The sequence below is a fragment of the Ascaphus truei genome, chromosome 8, assembly GCF_040206685.1.
Source record: "Ascaphus truei isolate aAscTru1 chromosome 8, aAscTru1.hap1, whole genome shotgun sequence".
NCBI lineage: Eukaryota > Metazoa > Chordata > Amphibia > Anura > Ascaphidae > Ascaphus > Ascaphus truei.
The window spans coordinates 16,266,590-16,285,324 of record NC_134490.1 but is presented as its reverse complement, the minus strand read 5'-3'; the positions used below and the strand labels follow the sequence as shown (position 1 = coordinate 16,285,324).

General features: G+C 44.0%; 2 protein-coding genes across 6 annotated transcripts in view; one reads left to right on the top strand and one right to left on the bottom strand.

Annotated features, from left to right (window-relative positions):
- Positions 1 to 18,735, bottom strand: part of CDH23 (cadherin related 23) — a 653,830-nt gene that overhangs the window by 98,158 nt on the left and 536,937 nt on the right. The gene's annotated exons all lie outside the window — the stretch shown is intronic.
- Positions 1 to 18,735, top strand: part of VSIR (V-set immunoregulatory receptor) — a 47,501-nt gene that overhangs the window by 17,847 nt on the left and 10,919 nt on the right. Inside the window, exon 2 of the mRNA XM_075610608.1 lies at positions 18,228 to 18,596. Within this exon, the coding sequence (XP_075466723.1) occupies positions 18,228 to 18,596 (369 nt within the window). The remainder of the gene's footprint in view (positions 1 to 18,227; positions 18,597 to 18,735) is intronic.

Below are 18,735 nucleotides of genomic sequence, written 5' to 3'. Positions count from 1 at the left end.
TATCTTTGTGTGTGTCTCAGTGTCCTGCCTGTGTGTGTCTCCGTGTGTGTGTGTGTGTGTGTCCTGTCTGTCTATCTGTGTCCTGTCTGTGTATCTCAGTGTGTGTGTGTGTGTGTCTCAGTGTGTGTATCTTTGTGTGTGTCTCAGTGTCCTGCCTGTGTGTGTCTCCGTGTGTGTGTGTGTATCTCTGTGTGAGTGTATGTGTGTGTCCGGCCAATGAGAGGTGTGCGGGGGCGGGCCAAGGGAGCCAATGAAATTGCCGCTAGGGACACAGGGAGACACATACAGACACGGACACATACAGACACGGACACATAGAACATTTTCACAAATATATAGTAGATGTGTATATTATTAGCCACAGTGCTACTCATATGCTTCTTTAAGCAAGTGTGTCTTAAGGTGGGTCTTAAAGGTGGATAGAGAGGGTGCTAGTCGGCTATTGAGGGGAAGGGCATTCCAGAGGTGCGGGGCAGTCAGTGAGAAAGGTGTAAGGCGGGAGAGGGCTTTAGATACAAAGGGGGTAGAAAGAAGACATCCTTGAGAAGAACACAAGAGTCGGGATGGTGCAGAGCAAAAAATTAGGGCTGAGATGTAGGGAGGAGCAGAAGAGTGTAAAGCTTTAAAAGTGAGGAGGAGAATTGAGTGCGAGATACAGGATTTGATAGGAAGCAAGGAGAGTGAGTTCAGCAGGGGAGACACTGAGACAGATTTAGGAAAAAGTAGTGTGATTCTGGCAGCAGCGTTTAGGATAGATTGTAGGGGAGACAGGTGAGAGGCAGGAAGGCCGGACAGCAGGAGGTTACAGTAATCAAGACGGGAGAGAATGAGGGCCTGAGTCAGAGTTTTAGCAGTCGAGCAACAGAGGAACGGGCGTATCTTTGTAATATTGTGGAGGAAAAAAATGTAACAAAGGAGTAATTTGCTTTCTTCTTTTGATCAAAACATGATTTAAACCTGATCTGTAAGATTTAATATTTGACACTAGGGTATTTGTGCACCCACAATTCATCTTTATAATCAGGGAACTCTGATTGTGGCTCTGGATAGCTTTTAATTGCACTAAATCACAAAAGCATATGCTTCATTTATTTAACCCCTTCAGGGTACTTTCACACATTTCACAAAGTTTAGTCCATAGGGCAATAAGAAATTGCATATATTCAGTGTAGGTACCTGCTAAACGGAGTCTACGTTGCCGAGGTTGCAAGGCTTGAATCATGTTTTGAGCAAAAGATGCAACCAAATGACTCCTTGTCCCACAGACTTAGGCTAAGGGCCCAGTGCGCGTGCCGCTCATGCGACGGGGTGCCTGGCGGCACTTGTTCCTGGCATCAGCGCGACCAGGTGGACTGCTGGGAACTCACGTAGGGGAGGCGTGGCGGGGGCGCGGCCACGAAGTTGGTTCGCCCTCATTGGCTGAACCGCCGCCGTGATGTGGCCATTGCTCGGCCGCCGCGCCAAAAGACAAAATGATTGCCTTTTGGCAAAGGCGGTCGCGCATTGCGCATTGTGCCGGGGCGCGCAGGCAGCTACTGGGGCCGGCCCCATAGAGGGCCGTACCTGGAACGCGCCGCGCGCGCCGTCGCAGCCGAGGCCACTTGGACCTAGCCTTAGGTTCTAAATGTAAACACCACTAGTATATTTGAGCCCAAATTGGTAGGAGCGCAGGATCTGTTCTTTTGTTTTCCAAAAATAAGTAGTATTGTTGAAGCATTGTTTACAGCCATCAGAAGAGAAGGGCCATTATTGTTGCCGCTCTGACAAGAATACAGGGAATTTGGTCCTTGAGTTTGCCTATTAAACATCTTTGCAGGGAAGTATTCTCTTTTCTAATGAGCCATACGGTCTCAGGCAGACAATTTCATGCGGTGCACTTTTTTGCTTCAGTAGGTCCAGCTGTGAAAGTCTTGTCCCACAGGCAAAATAATTAGTTATCCAAATGTGCATAGGAATGGTTTGGTGAAGATTTAGCCTGCAGGCTAAATTGAGCCTAAGAAAGACAGGAAAGTGAGCAAAGAGAACCGTTAAAGAATTGAGGGGCTATATATAAACACCACACACCACCTCTAATGTACTGTACTACCCTACCCTGTGGTAAGATGTAAGAATCGTTTTCTCAGCCATGAGACATTTGAAGTGACTTTTTTGCATGCGCCTGCTGGTTTGCCAGAGCTAAATTACAGGAACACATGTTAAAATTAATATATATTCCATTAACATGTGGGAGTTAATTAAGTGCTCTAAGTACGTCCATCATCTGCTAGCACAAGCAGGACAAAAGCAATGGAAATTATCTTGCTATATAAATCACGAAGAGGCTTATTTTCATAACTAATGAGTTAATGCCATTTTATTATTAAAACTCTTATGCCGCACATTGCCCCATTGTACAGGATAATTCGATGCTGCATATGAAGATTAAAATAACAAGATATTTACATTAGACTATCAACTGTACGTCTTTGTTTGTTGCTCCTATGCCTAGTTTATCTTCCTTTTAGTGAGCAAAGAAAAGTTTTATTTTTCTAATGAAAAACAAACAAAAACATACCAGTTTTTTAAAAGCCTGTCACGATGACACCAACTTTTATCAACACATTTATATTTCTGGGTACTTGATTGAACAGAACAAGTTGCAAAATAAATTGTGATTTATTTCCTTAATAGACAAACACAAGACATCTGCAGAATACACTTGACATACTTGAAAGTCCAGGACATACTTGAACACGAGAGGTAACTCTCAATGTATTAGTTCCTGGTAAATCATTTTATAAATAATAAAAATAAATAAAAAAAAAAACCACACCCTTTTTGTGGCTACATACACAGTCTTTAAAAATGCACTTACTCATATCCATTCTCATGGCACAACATTCACAATATCTGCATTGCAATGTTACTACTAGAATTTAAATAACAGTAAATAAAATCTCTAAAGCCAAATCTGAGTAAAATCAAATCATGCACATGTATGTCTTATCACTGAGGAAGGTTAGCACAGCCTGAGTGAGAAACAATACCAGGCGTGGAAGGTTCTTTGTTCTGAATGGTACATCTGCATAAAAAGCTACATTGCAAATACACTGAACCACAATAGGTTTCCATATTACAAGCCAGCATGACCACAATGTCGTGCAATTCAAATCACAACCAATAAAAGGCTGCAACATCATGTCCTGAGGACATCTCACCTTTCTATTGGTCTACCAGAGTGAGGCTGACTTAACAGCTATATGGTTCCCCCAGATAAGAAATATTGTCTGGGGGGGGGGGGGGGGGGGGAAATGGTTACATGTTGGTCACCGGAGATAAAACAGTGTGGGTCAGCTCCAGGTCAGATTATATCAAAAGAAAAAGGAGCAATATCGATTATTTACCTAAGTATTATGATGAAGGAGCAAGGGAGAAAATACATTGTCACTAGATAGAGAGAACGTTTGTAAATATGTCCTCCCAGAAAGATGGCCTTGTCTTTTAATTTTATAGTTCAGAAACTAGCAAAAAAGGATTGCACAAATACATCATTTAAAAGCTTTCAAGAAATATTCCTAAGCAGAGATGCTTTTCTTTATGAGCATTAGTCACATTATTTTAAGTTAGATTTATTCTGCAACATAATAGGGTATGGAAGGTAACCACAAATAACATCATTTATCAACTATAATTACAAATGATTTAAAATTATATTTTATCATTGATACAATAGTTAAGGAGGTTTCATCTACTATATATTTCTGAAAGCGTCGTATGTGGCTATGTCTGTATGTGACATGGCTATCCCCTAAAACCCCTGATGCAAATATCGCCATTCAGGGATACTCCATTTTTAGGAGAGATAGGTCAAAGAGAGGAGGAGGGGTGTTATTTTATATTGCAGACACCTTACAATTTACACTGTTAAATTGCCCACCAAGTCCACCCTCTTTTGAAACTGTAGTTGGCAAAATCTGCCTCCCCTTTTCTAAGCCCATCTTGCTAGCTGGCATCTACCGCCCCCCTAAAGCCCCTCTACAATCCTTGACTGATATCACCCAGTTTCTTGGCTCCATTTCCTCTCTGAATGAGAAGAGTGAGCTGCTAGTTCTAGGGGATTTCAACTTCAATTGGCTTGACTCTAAAAACCACAAAATCCAGATACAACTCAAGTCAATTAACCTATCACAACTCATTTTCCAACCCACACGGACAAACCTGAAATCGCATAATCATTCCTTGCTAGACTGGATTCTCTCCTCAAACCCCAGCAGAATCCAATCTTCTGGCATCCTTCCTGATATTTTCAGTGACCATGCAATAGTGTACTGTGTAAGGAAAATTAAACCGCCCCATTCAAGCCCTAAAGTTCTCCTCACTAGAACATTTAAAAACTTTATTCTGCGCTCGAATATTTCCAATCCGAATTCTTAAAACTCTGCGATACCCATGCTCCACTACGCAAAATAAGGGTACGGGGGGCCCACCTTCCATGGGTTACACCTGACTTTATAGCACTCTACCAGTTCAGGGATGCCTTGTGGAAAAGCTACAAAGTAACTGGCACTACCAAGGATCTCAATCACTACAGATGCCTGCGGAACATGTGCACAAGGCAAACAAGGCATGCAAAAGCACAATATTACTCTGACAATCTCCACCAAAATACATCAAACCCAGCTAACTTCTGGAAGGTTATCAACAATATATTCCAGCCTCCTAACCATCAACAACCAAGTAATATCACTAAGGGGGATATTACTCTGACAAACCCCACTGACATTGCAAATGCATTCAATGATTACTTTGTGGGGTGTGCCACTAACTTATTAGCGAAACGCAGCCCAAACCACAAACATGAATCTCATCCTGGGAGTATCCCTACAGTCCCACCCCCTCCCAACACTGCCCACAATTTTCAATTTGGCCCAGTATCTGAAGAGGAGATTATACAAGCGCTCCTCAAACTAAAACTAAGCAGCCAATGTGGACCCGACTTACTACAATCTAGGTTCCTACGACTTGGTGCCCCAGCCATTGCCAAACCAATTGCGTCCATAGTCAACTCTATCCTGTCTGCAGGCCATATCCCTAAGACCTGGAAAACTGCCAGAGTTGTCCCAATCTTCAAAAGTGGGGACAAAAACACTGTCTCAAACTACAGGCCAATCTCACTTCTCCCAATTCTATCCAAAGTCATGGAAAAATGTGTCCACTCCCAATTAAGCGATTTCTACACCAAGACAAATTTCCCTAGCCAATTCCAGTCTGGGTTTCGTCCCAAACACTCCACCGTAACTACCCTGCTAAAAGTTTGCAATGAAATCCAGTGTGGAATGGAACGGGTCAACTCACTGGTGCAGTATTCCTAGATTTTGCAAAGGCTTTTGACACAGTTGATCATGTTATCCTGCTTAACAAACTCCAGAGCTCTGGAATAGGGAAACATGCTTTAAACTGGTTTCAGTCCTACCTATCAGGAAGATCCCAACATGTGTCCATCTCAGGCTCTAACTCCAACCCCCTGGATATCACCTGTGGTGTCCCGCAAGGCTCTGTTCTGGGGCCCCTACTCTTCTCAGTGTTCATTAATGATCTTCCCACAGCTTGTAAGGAAGCGTCAATACACATGTATGCAGATGACACAATCCTATATGCACACAGCCATAGCCTCTCTGACCTTCAACACGTACTTCAGTCTGACTTTTTGAGACTCGAAAACTGGATTTCCCAAAACAAACTGTTTTTAAACACTGACAAGACTGTAACAATGGTATTTGGGACCAAGACTAAATTTGTAAAGCTTCCAGTGACTGAGCTCCTGATTAGAACCAACGCGAACACCACCCTAACACCTGTCACTAGTTTTAAATACCTGGGCTTATGGTTTGACTCCCACTTAACATTCGGGATGCACATTGATACCCTGACAACCAAGACCTATGCCAAACTAGGGGTACTTTACTGGAACAAATCCTCCCTAAGTCTCCTGGTCAGAAAGCGTATTGAACAGCAGATGCTAATGCCAATTATTGACTATGGAGACATAGTATATGGCTCGGCTCCTCAAACCCACCTTAGCAAACTTGACACCCTCTACAATTCAATTTGTCGTTTTGTTCTCCAATGCAACTACAACACACATCACTGCGAAATGCTCAAAGAACTAGATTGGTCATCACTAGAGTCTAGGCGCAAAGTTCACCTTTCCTGTCTCACCCTCAAATACTTTCTGGGCAAGCTACCCAGCTATCTGAACAAGCTCCTCACCCCTACCACATGCAGCACCTATCACCTGAGGTCAGACTCCAAAAGACTATTCATGGTCCCAAGGCTCAACAAAGTATCCGGACGTTCCTCCTTCTCCTTCCGTGCACCCCAAAACTGGAACAACCTACCAGAGACTCTCATATCCACCACCAGCTTAAGTTCTTTCAAATCTAAGGCTGTCTCACATTTTAATCTGGTCTGTAACTGTTTCACACGCTCATAACATATATTTTCTTTAACTGTGCACGCAATGTCTTGTATATAATGAATACCTTGATCATTTATGTAACTATACTTGTAACCATGTATTATTTGTTTTACTCTGTGCCCAGGACATACTTGAAAACGAGAGGTAACTCTCAATGTATTACTTCCTGGTAACATATTTTATAAATAAATAAATAAATAAATAAAATGTCTCTCCCTGTGTCCCTAGCGGCAATCAGATTGGACCTTGGGCCAGGCCAATGACATTGCTCCCTTGGCCCGCCCACCCCCGCACACCTCTCATTGGCCTGAGGCGGAGTGACGGGCCAAAGGGGAGGGAGACACACACACACACACACTCTCTCTCTCTCTCTCTGTCCCCCCCGTCCCCCCATCACGTGCGCCGCCCTGCACCGGCTCCCGGACGGAGGGGAAGCGCGGCCCTCCTGCTCCTGCCGCCAACTTCAGGCTCCTCCCCCCTCGCTCTCAACCGGCTCCCGGAAAGACGGAGTGGAAGCGAGGCGCTACCTACCCGCCGCACCATTACCTCTCCGCAACATCCCCACCACGTGCGCCGCCACCCTGCACCGGCTCCCGGACGGCACCCTTACCTCTCCACAACATCCCCACCACGTGCGCCGCCACCCTGCACCGGCTCCCGGACGGCACCCTTACCTCTCCACAACATCCCCACCACGTGCGCCGCCACCCTGCACCGGCTCCCGGACGGAGGGTAAGCGCGGCCCTCCTACCCCAGCCGCCAACGCTCCCTTACCCCCCCGGCGCTCCCTTACCCCCCCGGCGCTCCCTTACCCCCCCGGCGCTCCCTTACCCCCCCGGCGCTAACTCCCCCGGCACTAACTCCCCGGCGCTACCTCCCCGCCGCTAACTCCGCTGGGGGGCCAAGCAGCCTCCTCGGATCTGCGGCAGTCCCACTCTCCACCACCTCTCACTCCCGTCGTGTGTGTGTGTGTGTAGGGACATTTTACTCCTGCCAACAATTTGTGCCTCACTTTCACCCCTACCCTTCACCCCCCCCTACCCCTGCCCTTCACCCCCCCCTACCCCTGCCCTTCACCCCCCTACCCCTGCCCTTCACCCCCCCCCCACACCCTTCACCCCCCCACGCCTGCCCTTTGACTGACGCACGCACACAAACCCTGACTGACGCACGCACGCACACACCCTGACTGACGCACGCACACACCCTGACTGACGCACGCACACACCCTGATTGACGCACGCACACACCCTGACTGACGCACGCACACACCCTGACTGACGCACGCACACACCCTGACTGACGCACGCACACACCCTGACTGACGCACGCACACACCCTGACTGACGCACGCACACACCCTGACTGACGCACGCACACACCCTGACTGACGCACGCACACAAACCCTGACAGCCGCACGCACACACACCCTGAATGACGCACGCACACACCCTGACTGACGCACGCACACACCCTGACTGACGCACACACACACCCTGACTGACGCACGCACACACCCTGACTGCCACACGCACACAAACCCTGACTGCCGCACGCACACACACCCTGACTGACGCACGCACACACACTGACTGACGCACGCACACTGACTGACGCATGCACACACTGACTGACGCACGCACACACACACACTGACTCACGCATGCACACACACACACACACTGACTGCCGCACGCACGCACACACGTACTGACGCACGCACACAACCCCTCAGAGCCGCACGCACACAACCTCTCACAGCCGCACGCACACAACCCCTGACAGCCACACGCACACACACCCTGACGCACACACACAAACACACACACACTGACTGACACACACACACTGAGTGATGCACACACACACACACATACTGACGCGCACACACACACACAGACTGACGCACACACACACACACACAGACTGACACACACACACACACACACACACACACACACACACACACACACACACACAGTGACTGGCGCACACACACTGACTGGCGCACACACACACTGACACACACACACACACTGACACACACACACACACACACACTGACACACACACACTGACACACACACACACACACACACACACACACACACACTGACACACACACACACTGACTGATGCACACACACACACACCCTCACTGACTGACGCGCGCGCGAGCACACACACCCCCACACCCACGCACACACACAGTGACTGACTGACGCACGCGCACACACACACACACACTGACTGTCTGCCGCACGCACACACACACGCACACAATGACTGTGTGTGTGTGTGCGTCAGTCAGTCTGTGTGTGTGTGTTTGTGTTTCTGCGTCAGACTCACTGACGCGCGCGCACACACACACACAGTGACTGACTGACGCACACACAATGACTGACGCACACACACTGCATGAAGCTGTAAAGGGGGACAAACAGAGCTGTAAAGGAGGGAGGGGGGGGAACTGGATTGATGTGAATGGGGGACAAACAGAGAGAGGGGGAAGGGGAGAGGAGAGAGAGAGGAGCGGGAATATTACATCCCGGGCAACGCCGGGTCTCTCAGCTAGTAATATAATATTTCTGTGGTTTGCTGGTTTGTAAGTGTTTAGGATTCAGTTCTGAACCAGTGTTATACAACACTTTCCTCGGAGCACTGCCAGAACAGGTTTTCGAACAAACCAGCAAACATCCAATTAATATGCAAATTAAATACATTCACTTGTATAAAGATACAGGGTTATAGCTAAAACCTGGGGATCCTTGAGGAGATATTTCAGAATCACTTCATTTCTAAAATGAAGAAAAACAGTGATTGATATGTAAAAACATGTGTCTTTGTCCAGTTCACCCATTCACCTAGGCATGTTCAGGAAATAAAAATGTGCGATGTATAAGGAGGCAGCTGTTATGTACACTGAGGGTTGTCAGACGTCCTGTATATCTGGGATTGTTCCTTATTTCAATTACTTGTCCCAGATAGGCTTGTCGGGATGCATTATTAGCCTTTATTTTAGTGTCTTGACGTGAAATGCCTGAACATATAATTACTGTAATTAAATCAGACATAAAGACGTAACAGATTTCTTCGAGTGTAATAGTTACCTTTTCTGATAGATTTCGCTAAATTACTAAAGTATTAATATGATAAAGTTAGGACACTGCCTGGTCATCTCATAATACCATGACCCCCACCCCTATAGGTGGTAACTCAGCGTGCGTCTTCCCAGAACCGCCAAGAGCACAGATGATAAAAACCAAAGAATATAGCGGTGAGCGGGAGATACCATTCAGCTCCACACATTTGCAGATCGTTCATCGCTCATTGTGACCTCACACTTAATACTGGATTTTGTCATCCCGTATTGTAAACCTTAAATGTGGCGACCCTATGTACACTGAATGATCCGCTCATTCACTGCGGCCTATGTACTACCATATTGTTTTCATATTTCTGTTGCGTCATCAAAGCTTCAAAAAAATGTGCGTCGCTTGAATGACGACTTCATACATGACACAATTTTTATAGAGTTTATGGCAAGTTGAACTTGACACACTTTTCCCTTTTATTTGGTGTACATAAGCATTATTTTTTGGTGTACACCATTTACATCTGTATGCCCAGCACAGTCCATTTCTGTGCTCCGAAACAAATGGTGGTGCCGCAGATTGATGAATTTAAGTACATAGGCGCATGCAAGCGCAATCGAGTTTGACGTGCACCAATTTTGCGCTAATAGCCATTTGCGATGCTTAGTATATAGGCTCCATTGTCTTGCCACTAATGCTGTGGACAGCAGGCTTGACTTCTTCTCAAAATAATGTGAAATATTTCCTGAGCATGTGGGCGCATGTTGATGGTCGTGGTAGTGCAGTGGAAGCATGTTGGTGGTAGGACATGTGGGTGGTAGGATATGTGGGTGGTAGGGCTAATGCAGGGTGCATGTTGATGGTCGGGCTAGTGCAGTGGGAGCATGTGGGTGGTAGGACTAGTGCTGTGGGAGCATGTGGGTGGTAGGACTAGTGCAGTGGGAGCATGTGGGTGGTAGGACTAGTACTGAGGTAGGACTAGTGCTGTGGGAGCATGTGGGTGGTAGGACTAGTGCTGAGGTAGGACTAGTGCTGTGGTAGGGCTAATGCAGTGGGAGCCTGTTGGTGGAATGGATAGGGGAGTGGGAGCATGTACTTTACACTGTCGTTTGGGTAAGCTTGGTGGGAATTTCTCCCTTAACTTTCCCGCAGTCAGGAAATGCTTTGTGTTGCGGGCAATTCTGGCAGTGAAAGAGTAAAAAGGCTTATATTATATAAAAGTGACAGGTCTGCCCATATATACTGTACATCCTCATTTGGTAAGGCTGGTAGTTATGACAATGCTCATGGATTTACAGTATGTGTAAATGTTTCAAAGTAAAGGCTCATCAGCCAACTAAATCCAGGTGAACAGTTTGATAATCATTCAGTCCAGATTGTGTATCATCTACAGAAAGTCTGGCCTGGAATTAGTTTGTGGTAATGAAACTGGTTAAATGAATACAGTATATGCTGAAATGAAACAATGGGGGCTTTCCTCATGCGTATATGGCCTTCACTGTGTAACAAATCATTCTCAATTTCAGTTGCGACTTCCTATTTTGAGACATTTCACACAGTTTATTTGTTTCAAATCTGCTGAGCATTTGAAAACTCCAAGTTTAAACCGTGAGTCACTTACAGCCGATACTGCACTTTAAAATGGGAAAGTGGCCTGAGCCCGACTCACGACTTCCAAGTCTGTCAAGCTTCAAACACCCTTTCCCTAATGAAGAATTGATTTGATGCCCAATCATAAACCAAAATGTAATCCTGAATTCCCCTTTATTTCATCCCGACACACAGATAATCTGCAGAACATAAATCGCAGACGCTACTGTTGCATTTCACAATAATAAATAAGTGAGAGGGCAACTTTTTTTGTTATTTTATTCTTACATGACATAGGTTCACAATGAATGTAGATCAGGGCTGGGCAACTCCAGTCCTCAAGGGCCACAAACAGGTCAGGTTTTAAGGTTATCCTTGCTTCAGCACAGGTGGCTCAATCAATGGCTGTCGGAGACTGAACCACCTGTGCTGAAGCAGGGATATGCTTAAAACCTGACCTGTTGGTGGCCCTTGAGGACTGGAGTTGCCCAGCCCTGATCTAGACAGTATAATAAAGTATTTGCTTTGTTAAGGTTCCCATGTGTAATGCACCAACAGCAGCATGTCTCTGTGCCATGTTTCCTGACCCACTACAGTACTTGTTTAAAAGGAGTAATGTCCCTTCCTTAAAATTCCTTAGTGGATTAAACTTCCTATTGAAGCAGGTAGCGCAGGGGTATTGTATTATATATATGACATTTTTTGAAGTACTGCTGTCAATTTCCTGTAATGTACAGTATTGTCTCTCGTGTACAGTGCTGCATACATTGGTGGCTGACGCTATGTAAATACAAATCTACACATATCTATCTATATAGCTATATGTTGGGTCTCTCAGCTAGTCTATCTATATAGCTATATGTTGTAAAACCATATACAGATGTGACCTGGGCTAGAGGCCATGACTGTCACACAAGATATTGTAATAAAGCATTGATTTCGCATAGGATTTCTTTGAAATGCCTCTAGTGTCTAATAACAAAATGTACCACTACGAGTGACAAAGTGACACAGAAAAACCTGGATTATGTTAACTTCATTGCTCAGCTTGGCTGCCGCTGCAGCCGTTCTGGACTTTATGATGAGTATCACTTTTTTTTTCCATCTTTGAGATTTTGTTGGCACATGATATGTTTCATAGCAATGTTCTATTATTATTAGTTCTTCTACTACTTACTATTCAGGGTATTTCTGCTTTTGAACATTTGCAATATATACTGGCCTCTGTGTACATTATATGCTGACCATCAATCAACTTCATTTTTTGCCTTTACCGGCAAATATATGGTTGAGTTTCAGAATGTATCTTTCTATATATTCAGTATATATATATATATATATATATATATATATATATATATATATATATATATATATTCATGTGCAACAGGGCAGTTTTTGTTCCACCTATATACTGTACTACTTATATTTGTAGCTTTAGACATACTGACCAGCCAGTCAAAACACATGTTTCTCTGCTTTTTCCTTAATGATGGTGAATATACTGTGATCCTGCGATCTCCACCTTTGCAGATTTTGCACATTCAACCACAGCTGGGGTTTTTTTTTTGTAGTCCTTACTTAGGTTTTCTATTAGAGGTTCTTTAGAGGTCTTGCTTTTTTAAAACTGTCATTTTTATTTTATGTCTTGAAAAAAATCTGTTTAATTTGATATACTGCGTGCTTGTTTTGGGACATTTATATATATACAGTATATATATATATATATATATATATATATATATATATATATATATATATATATATATTTTCCTTAAAGACAAACTTTTTCAAGACGACCTATCCAACACTCTTCCTGATTCATTTCTTTCACTTCCATCCTAGAACCACACACAGAGCCCTGATGTTGATAGCCAAACCCTTGCTGAGAAATGTACGCACTATTCCTTGTACCTTCCACCCCCCTCCTTCCAAATTGTAAGCTCCTTGGGACAGAGACCTCCTTCCTATTGTCTTAGTTTGTCTTCACATACAGTATATGTACTCTTTTGCCATACAATATTATTGTCCTCCCACATTGTACTGCGCTGTGGCATGTTGGCGCCATAAAAATAAAAGATGATAATAATATATTGACCAAAATTACTTGTCAAGATGATATTATGTGCAGTAAAGATGGTGATTATACCTCTTTTCTTGACTTCCTATTATTAATGACTTCAATTTTTAACACCTCAAGAGACTCTGGTAGTGAGCTCCTGCTTCAACCTGTAATAGCAAAAAGTGGGAAATAATCCCTGGTGGTGCTTCAAAAACGGGGTGGTTCAAATCGATGAGTACGTATATACATAACAATGCGAAGCAATGTATGGTTCATATATGAAAAAAGTTCAGAACCATCATCGATAGGCGGTGAATGAAAAGTTAATAATCCATCTGATAAGCCAAGATGTATGTGGAGTAATGTGGCAACCATCTCACCTGATGTATACTACGTAGGATGTCAAAGAGAAAGGGGGGAGGAAAACATGGCCCCGGCTGCCCACCAATGGGCCCCTCGTTAATGGAGCACCCCCTATCTATAAGCATGAAGGTCACCTCCCCCCGCTCCGTGTAGGTGAGTGGAAAGCTGTGACCACACTGGCTAAGAATAAATAGATCAGCTGTATGCCAAAGTTTGTAGCAGTACTGACGGTACAGATCGTCCAGCTTGGTTCTGATGCGCGTGCTTCAATCCTGATGAAAGGTACAAAAGTATGGTGGTGGAAGAGAGAATGAGCACAGCAAAAAAGATGAAGGGATGGAGGCAGGTAAAAGGTTACATTCTTTAATAGGCATAATAGCCACACATAAACAAAATAGGTCCCGTGACGCGTTTCTCGCTATTAAGGCGCTTTATCAAAGAATGATCTGTGCTCTGAAAAAACGGTTTTAAATAGCAGTCTCTCAGTTGGAAGGCATTTCGCACCAACAACACTTGGCCTCACTGATTGTCTGGGACCAGGTGAGTGACGACGGAAACCCGCAGGTCTTGACTGCTGAACCATCAAAGAGTCTACCATAGACAGGACAATATAGAATTGCAAAATTGGACACAAACTTTGTATCGCACCCCAACTAGCAAACTATAAGTGCATCTAGCTAGTTATTTCACTTTACTGGCAGATAGCTAAAGTATACCGATTGGAATTGAGTGCAACAAAGGCCATAGTCCTCTTGTTTTTTGTTCCCTTAAGAGACTCATCTTTAGATGTGCAGATTTCAAGAAGGTACTGTACATCTGAGGTGCTTAAACCACCGAAACTATTTGCATATGCAACATAGCGTCTGCGTCCTGTCTGTTAATAGACCTCACTGGTGAGCTCTCTAATTAGCTGCCTTGCATGTATACTTTATGAAAGGACAATCCCATGAGCTATTCTCAATGTACCTGTGCTTGTGATTTTTGACCTGACTCCTAAATGCAAACAGCTAGAAAACCTCAACACTTCCCAGGGATGAAGAACAATACTCGGCTACTTTAAGGATCTGCACTATTGAAAGATGTGGGGTCACAGCAAACTTACTGCTACTTCATTTTGTCTGTAACCCAGGGGTTCTCAACTCGAGTCCTCAAGATCCCCCCCCAACAGTTCAGGATATCCCTGCTTCAGCACAGGTGGCTCAATCAGTGGCTCAGTCGAAGTCTACTCTTCCCAGACCTTTTCCACTGCACATGGACTATCTTTTTGCTAGTCAAGTCAAGAAGGCAGGACAGAAATGTGTAGCTGGCAGTGTGTTGTTTGGTTGTTAGATTACATGCTGTGGTCATTATATCCTCCTCTATATCTACTTATTTTGCCTATAACAAAGAAAAAGTGTGCGAGTGGGTAGCACAGCAACACTTATTCGCCATGACCTTGCACACTTCAGCTGCTGAGTCCTATAATAACATCACTTAGTAGTACTACTGATTGCAGCAGACAAATGCGAAGCACACCTGCTCTTTCACCTTGACATCTGCATGCAACTGCGGTGTCAGTGATCCTGTGCTAAACCTCAAAATCTAAATGATGCGTTGTCTGCTGCTGGTAAACAGGATGTATAAGCAAGTCAGAATAAGAAGCCATCTCCCCAAAGCCTACAAGAGCTAGTGCTTTTGGAGGTGCATGGAACCTGTGATACAGAAAAAAACCATCTAAAATAAAGTATTTTGAAACACAGGTATATGCTAGCTATAACGATCCTCTCTTTAATCTTTATGGCTGCTATAATCTCTTAAGGAAGCAATTATTTGCCTGTTGATAAACACATTTTAACCACTTTGCTGCCAGAGGAACCTTTATTTATTTATAAAATGTTTTACCAGGAAGTGATACATTGAGAGTTAACAATCGTTTTTATGTATGTCCTGGGCACAGAGTTATGATGACAAATACATGGATACAAATACATAGTTACATTAAGTGAGCAAAGTTATATATTATATACAAGACATTGCATGCACAGTAAGGCCGAGCGTATAGTGCCCGCGACGGGCGACGCGACGGGTGACGTCACCCGTCGCTGCTAGCGAAAGTTATATTTTGCTTTGCGGCGGCGCGGGCGTTTGATTGGTTCAGGGGCTGTCACATGAGGCGACAGCCCTTGAAAAATCAAATATTGCCAGCTACCAAAATTTGCGACGCGACGTTGCTCCGTCACATTGTCGCCGTCGCGCTTACTATAAGCGCACGCGGCAGCAAAGCATTTGTTTTTGGGCGACCCGTCGCAGGCACCATATGTGCGGCCTTAGGCTACGCTTATAGTGACGGCGACGCAACGGTCAGGTGACTGTCGCTGGAAAATAAAATAGAGATGACTTCCAGCGATCGCGACCAATCCGTCACGCCGTCGCGTTGCGCTTACTATAAGCGCACGCAATGGCGGCAATGCATTTGTTTTGCCGCTCCGTCGCGTCGCTGTCGCTGGCACTATAAGCGCAGCCTTAGAGATAATATATGTTATAGGTGTATGACACAGTTACAGACCAGATTAAAATGTGAGAGCTTTAGTTTTGAAAGAACTAAGACTGAGGCGGCTGTGATTGTCACTGGTAGATTGTTCCAGTTTTGGGGTGCACGGTATGTACACATTGCTTACCGTTTGCATACTTAAAGCATCATTGTCACCCAACAAGGTTCTTTGGGGTTGCTATAATGTAAAAGCATTCACCATAGCAATGCGCCCCCCCCCACCACTGATATCGTTTTTCAAATTTAGCAGGCCTAGAATCCATATTCAATATGACCTATGACTGGGAACTGCTTTTGCAAGGAGTGTGTGTGTTTGTGTAACAGAAGGAAATCAATCGGCAGTGATCCTCATAATACATCCATCAGGGCAGATTCAGAAGCAAATCACGGAAAGTTCATAACGGGAATCCACTTTTAATGACCTTGAAAATCAATGATCATATTATATTATTATATTGAAAAAGATATTTGCTGGGAATTTCATCAGGAAGGCCAGCACAACAAGATGAAAAGGAAAAGAAAAAGTATTTAAAACGGCGCTGTTGGCCCGTCTAGCACGGTGGATGTGATATATTTGTGTGCGGCAAAACCATATCAGATAAGCAGAGAAAAAGGCAAAAATCTACGTACAATATACCAGCCAGCGAAAAGCAATCATAGGACAGCAAGGTTAAGCAAACCAAAATGGTGGAAAAGATACGGTTAATGTATTTCTTGCTAAAGGTACCATTGAGGTACCAAAACGTTGTCTCGTTAGTGTTCTGCAATCAATTGTTTGTGCTGTATATGTTTTCTACCATTTTGGTGTCCCTCGCCTTGCTGCTGTATATATATACTTGTGTGCATACAGTATATGCAGATGGAAATAAAAAAAAGATGCACTCACTCGACTCGCAGGTAACTCCTCGTGAGCACGTCCATCCCCCATCAGGGCATCCAATATTTTGAAAGGTTCTCCCATGTACGGCACGCCAGAGGACTTGATTAATAAAAATATGAAGTAAAGAAGTCGGTACTCAAGTGATCTTTATGAAACAATCCAAAGGATTTATTGACGATAGATCGACGTTTCGGTCCGCTTGCGGGCCTTTCTCAAGAGAATCGTCAATCTATCTTCAATAAATCCTTTGGATTCTTTCATCAAGACCACTTCAGTGCCGGCTTCTTTACTCTACTGGAACGTAGGTGGTATCCACGACGGTGCGGGACCACCCTTGCTGAGTACCGGTGGCAGGTATCATGTTTTTGTGAGTGCGCCACGCAACAGAAATAGAAACATGAGAACATTTATTAAAGGATGATCGTCGTTTCGATCCATAACTCTGGCCTTTATCAAGATGTCTGAGTTTTGATAAAGGTTCGAGTTGCGGATAGAAACGTTGATCGTCCTGTAATAAACGTGTTCATAATTTTAGTCCTCTGGAGTGCCATTTTCCCTCCGTGTATGGGAGAACCTTTCAAAATATATCCAGATGGAGCCAACGTTACTACTCCACGCCCATTGTTTTGAATCAGCTGTGCATTAGAAAGAGGTGGGACTATAGTGCTACTTCACCAGCATCAGCATGCCAGAGGGAATAATGACTGTGGCTACATCTTTATGTATAAATAAATATGTGTGTAACTGTACGCATACATATATATATAATAAAATCAGAACGTTTGAGCAGCAACATGGAGAAGAAAGGCTTTTGCAACCCAGTACCTGGAAGATCATTGGGGTGATATAACATTTGTAGCTATTACTATATCCTTGTCCCCTTTTAAACAAAGATATATTAGAGGATACCAACCTTTTACTACTACTTAATATCTTACTTTGGAATGTACTACATGGCTCTTTTATAGGTATGTAGGTTGAGAAATACACATGGCTTATTGTACATTAATAGCAAGACAAGTTTGTTTGTTTTTTTAAATAAAAGGAAAAAAAGTTGATGGTAAATAAATATATAATGGTAGCTAGTTGTTTTAGCCAAACATTTCTCCATATGACTGTACAAAGTCTATTTATTATGAATTGAAGCCAAAGAAACTCTAGCTGTTCTTGATTTAACCAGATGTTAGGCATTCACAGTGTAACATTTTTTACTTACAATGCTCATTGTTCTTTTCTTTTCCTCATATAGATCTGATAACAGCTTATTCAGTCTCTACCAAGCACTCGCTCTACATTTGCCCCAAAGGACTGAATGTGAATCTTACATGTCAAGTCACTGGGGCACCGGCTGAAAACCATGATCACACCATTCTAATCTGGCACTTCAGTAAGAACAAACACTCAAACTGTCCTGAAAGAAAACACATACGGAATATGACAGAGAAGGAGCACCACGCTGCACAAATTATACACAATCTGCAGAGTCGAGAATTCCACGTGACTCTACAGAACCTTTCCCAACTGGATAGTGGTGTCTACTGTTGTTTCGCTTTGGAGACCATTAATCACCACCGTGTGCACGTATCCCATAGTTACATAGAGCTTCAAGTGAAAACAGGTAAGACAACTGTACAAAGTGAATCCTACTCACCAAGAGAAGGCACAATGGATGGCCTTTTTAGTGTAATAATACATTACACTGATTAATATTAACATGGACTTTAGCCATAGCCACAGCGTCCATAAAAGACCATAAT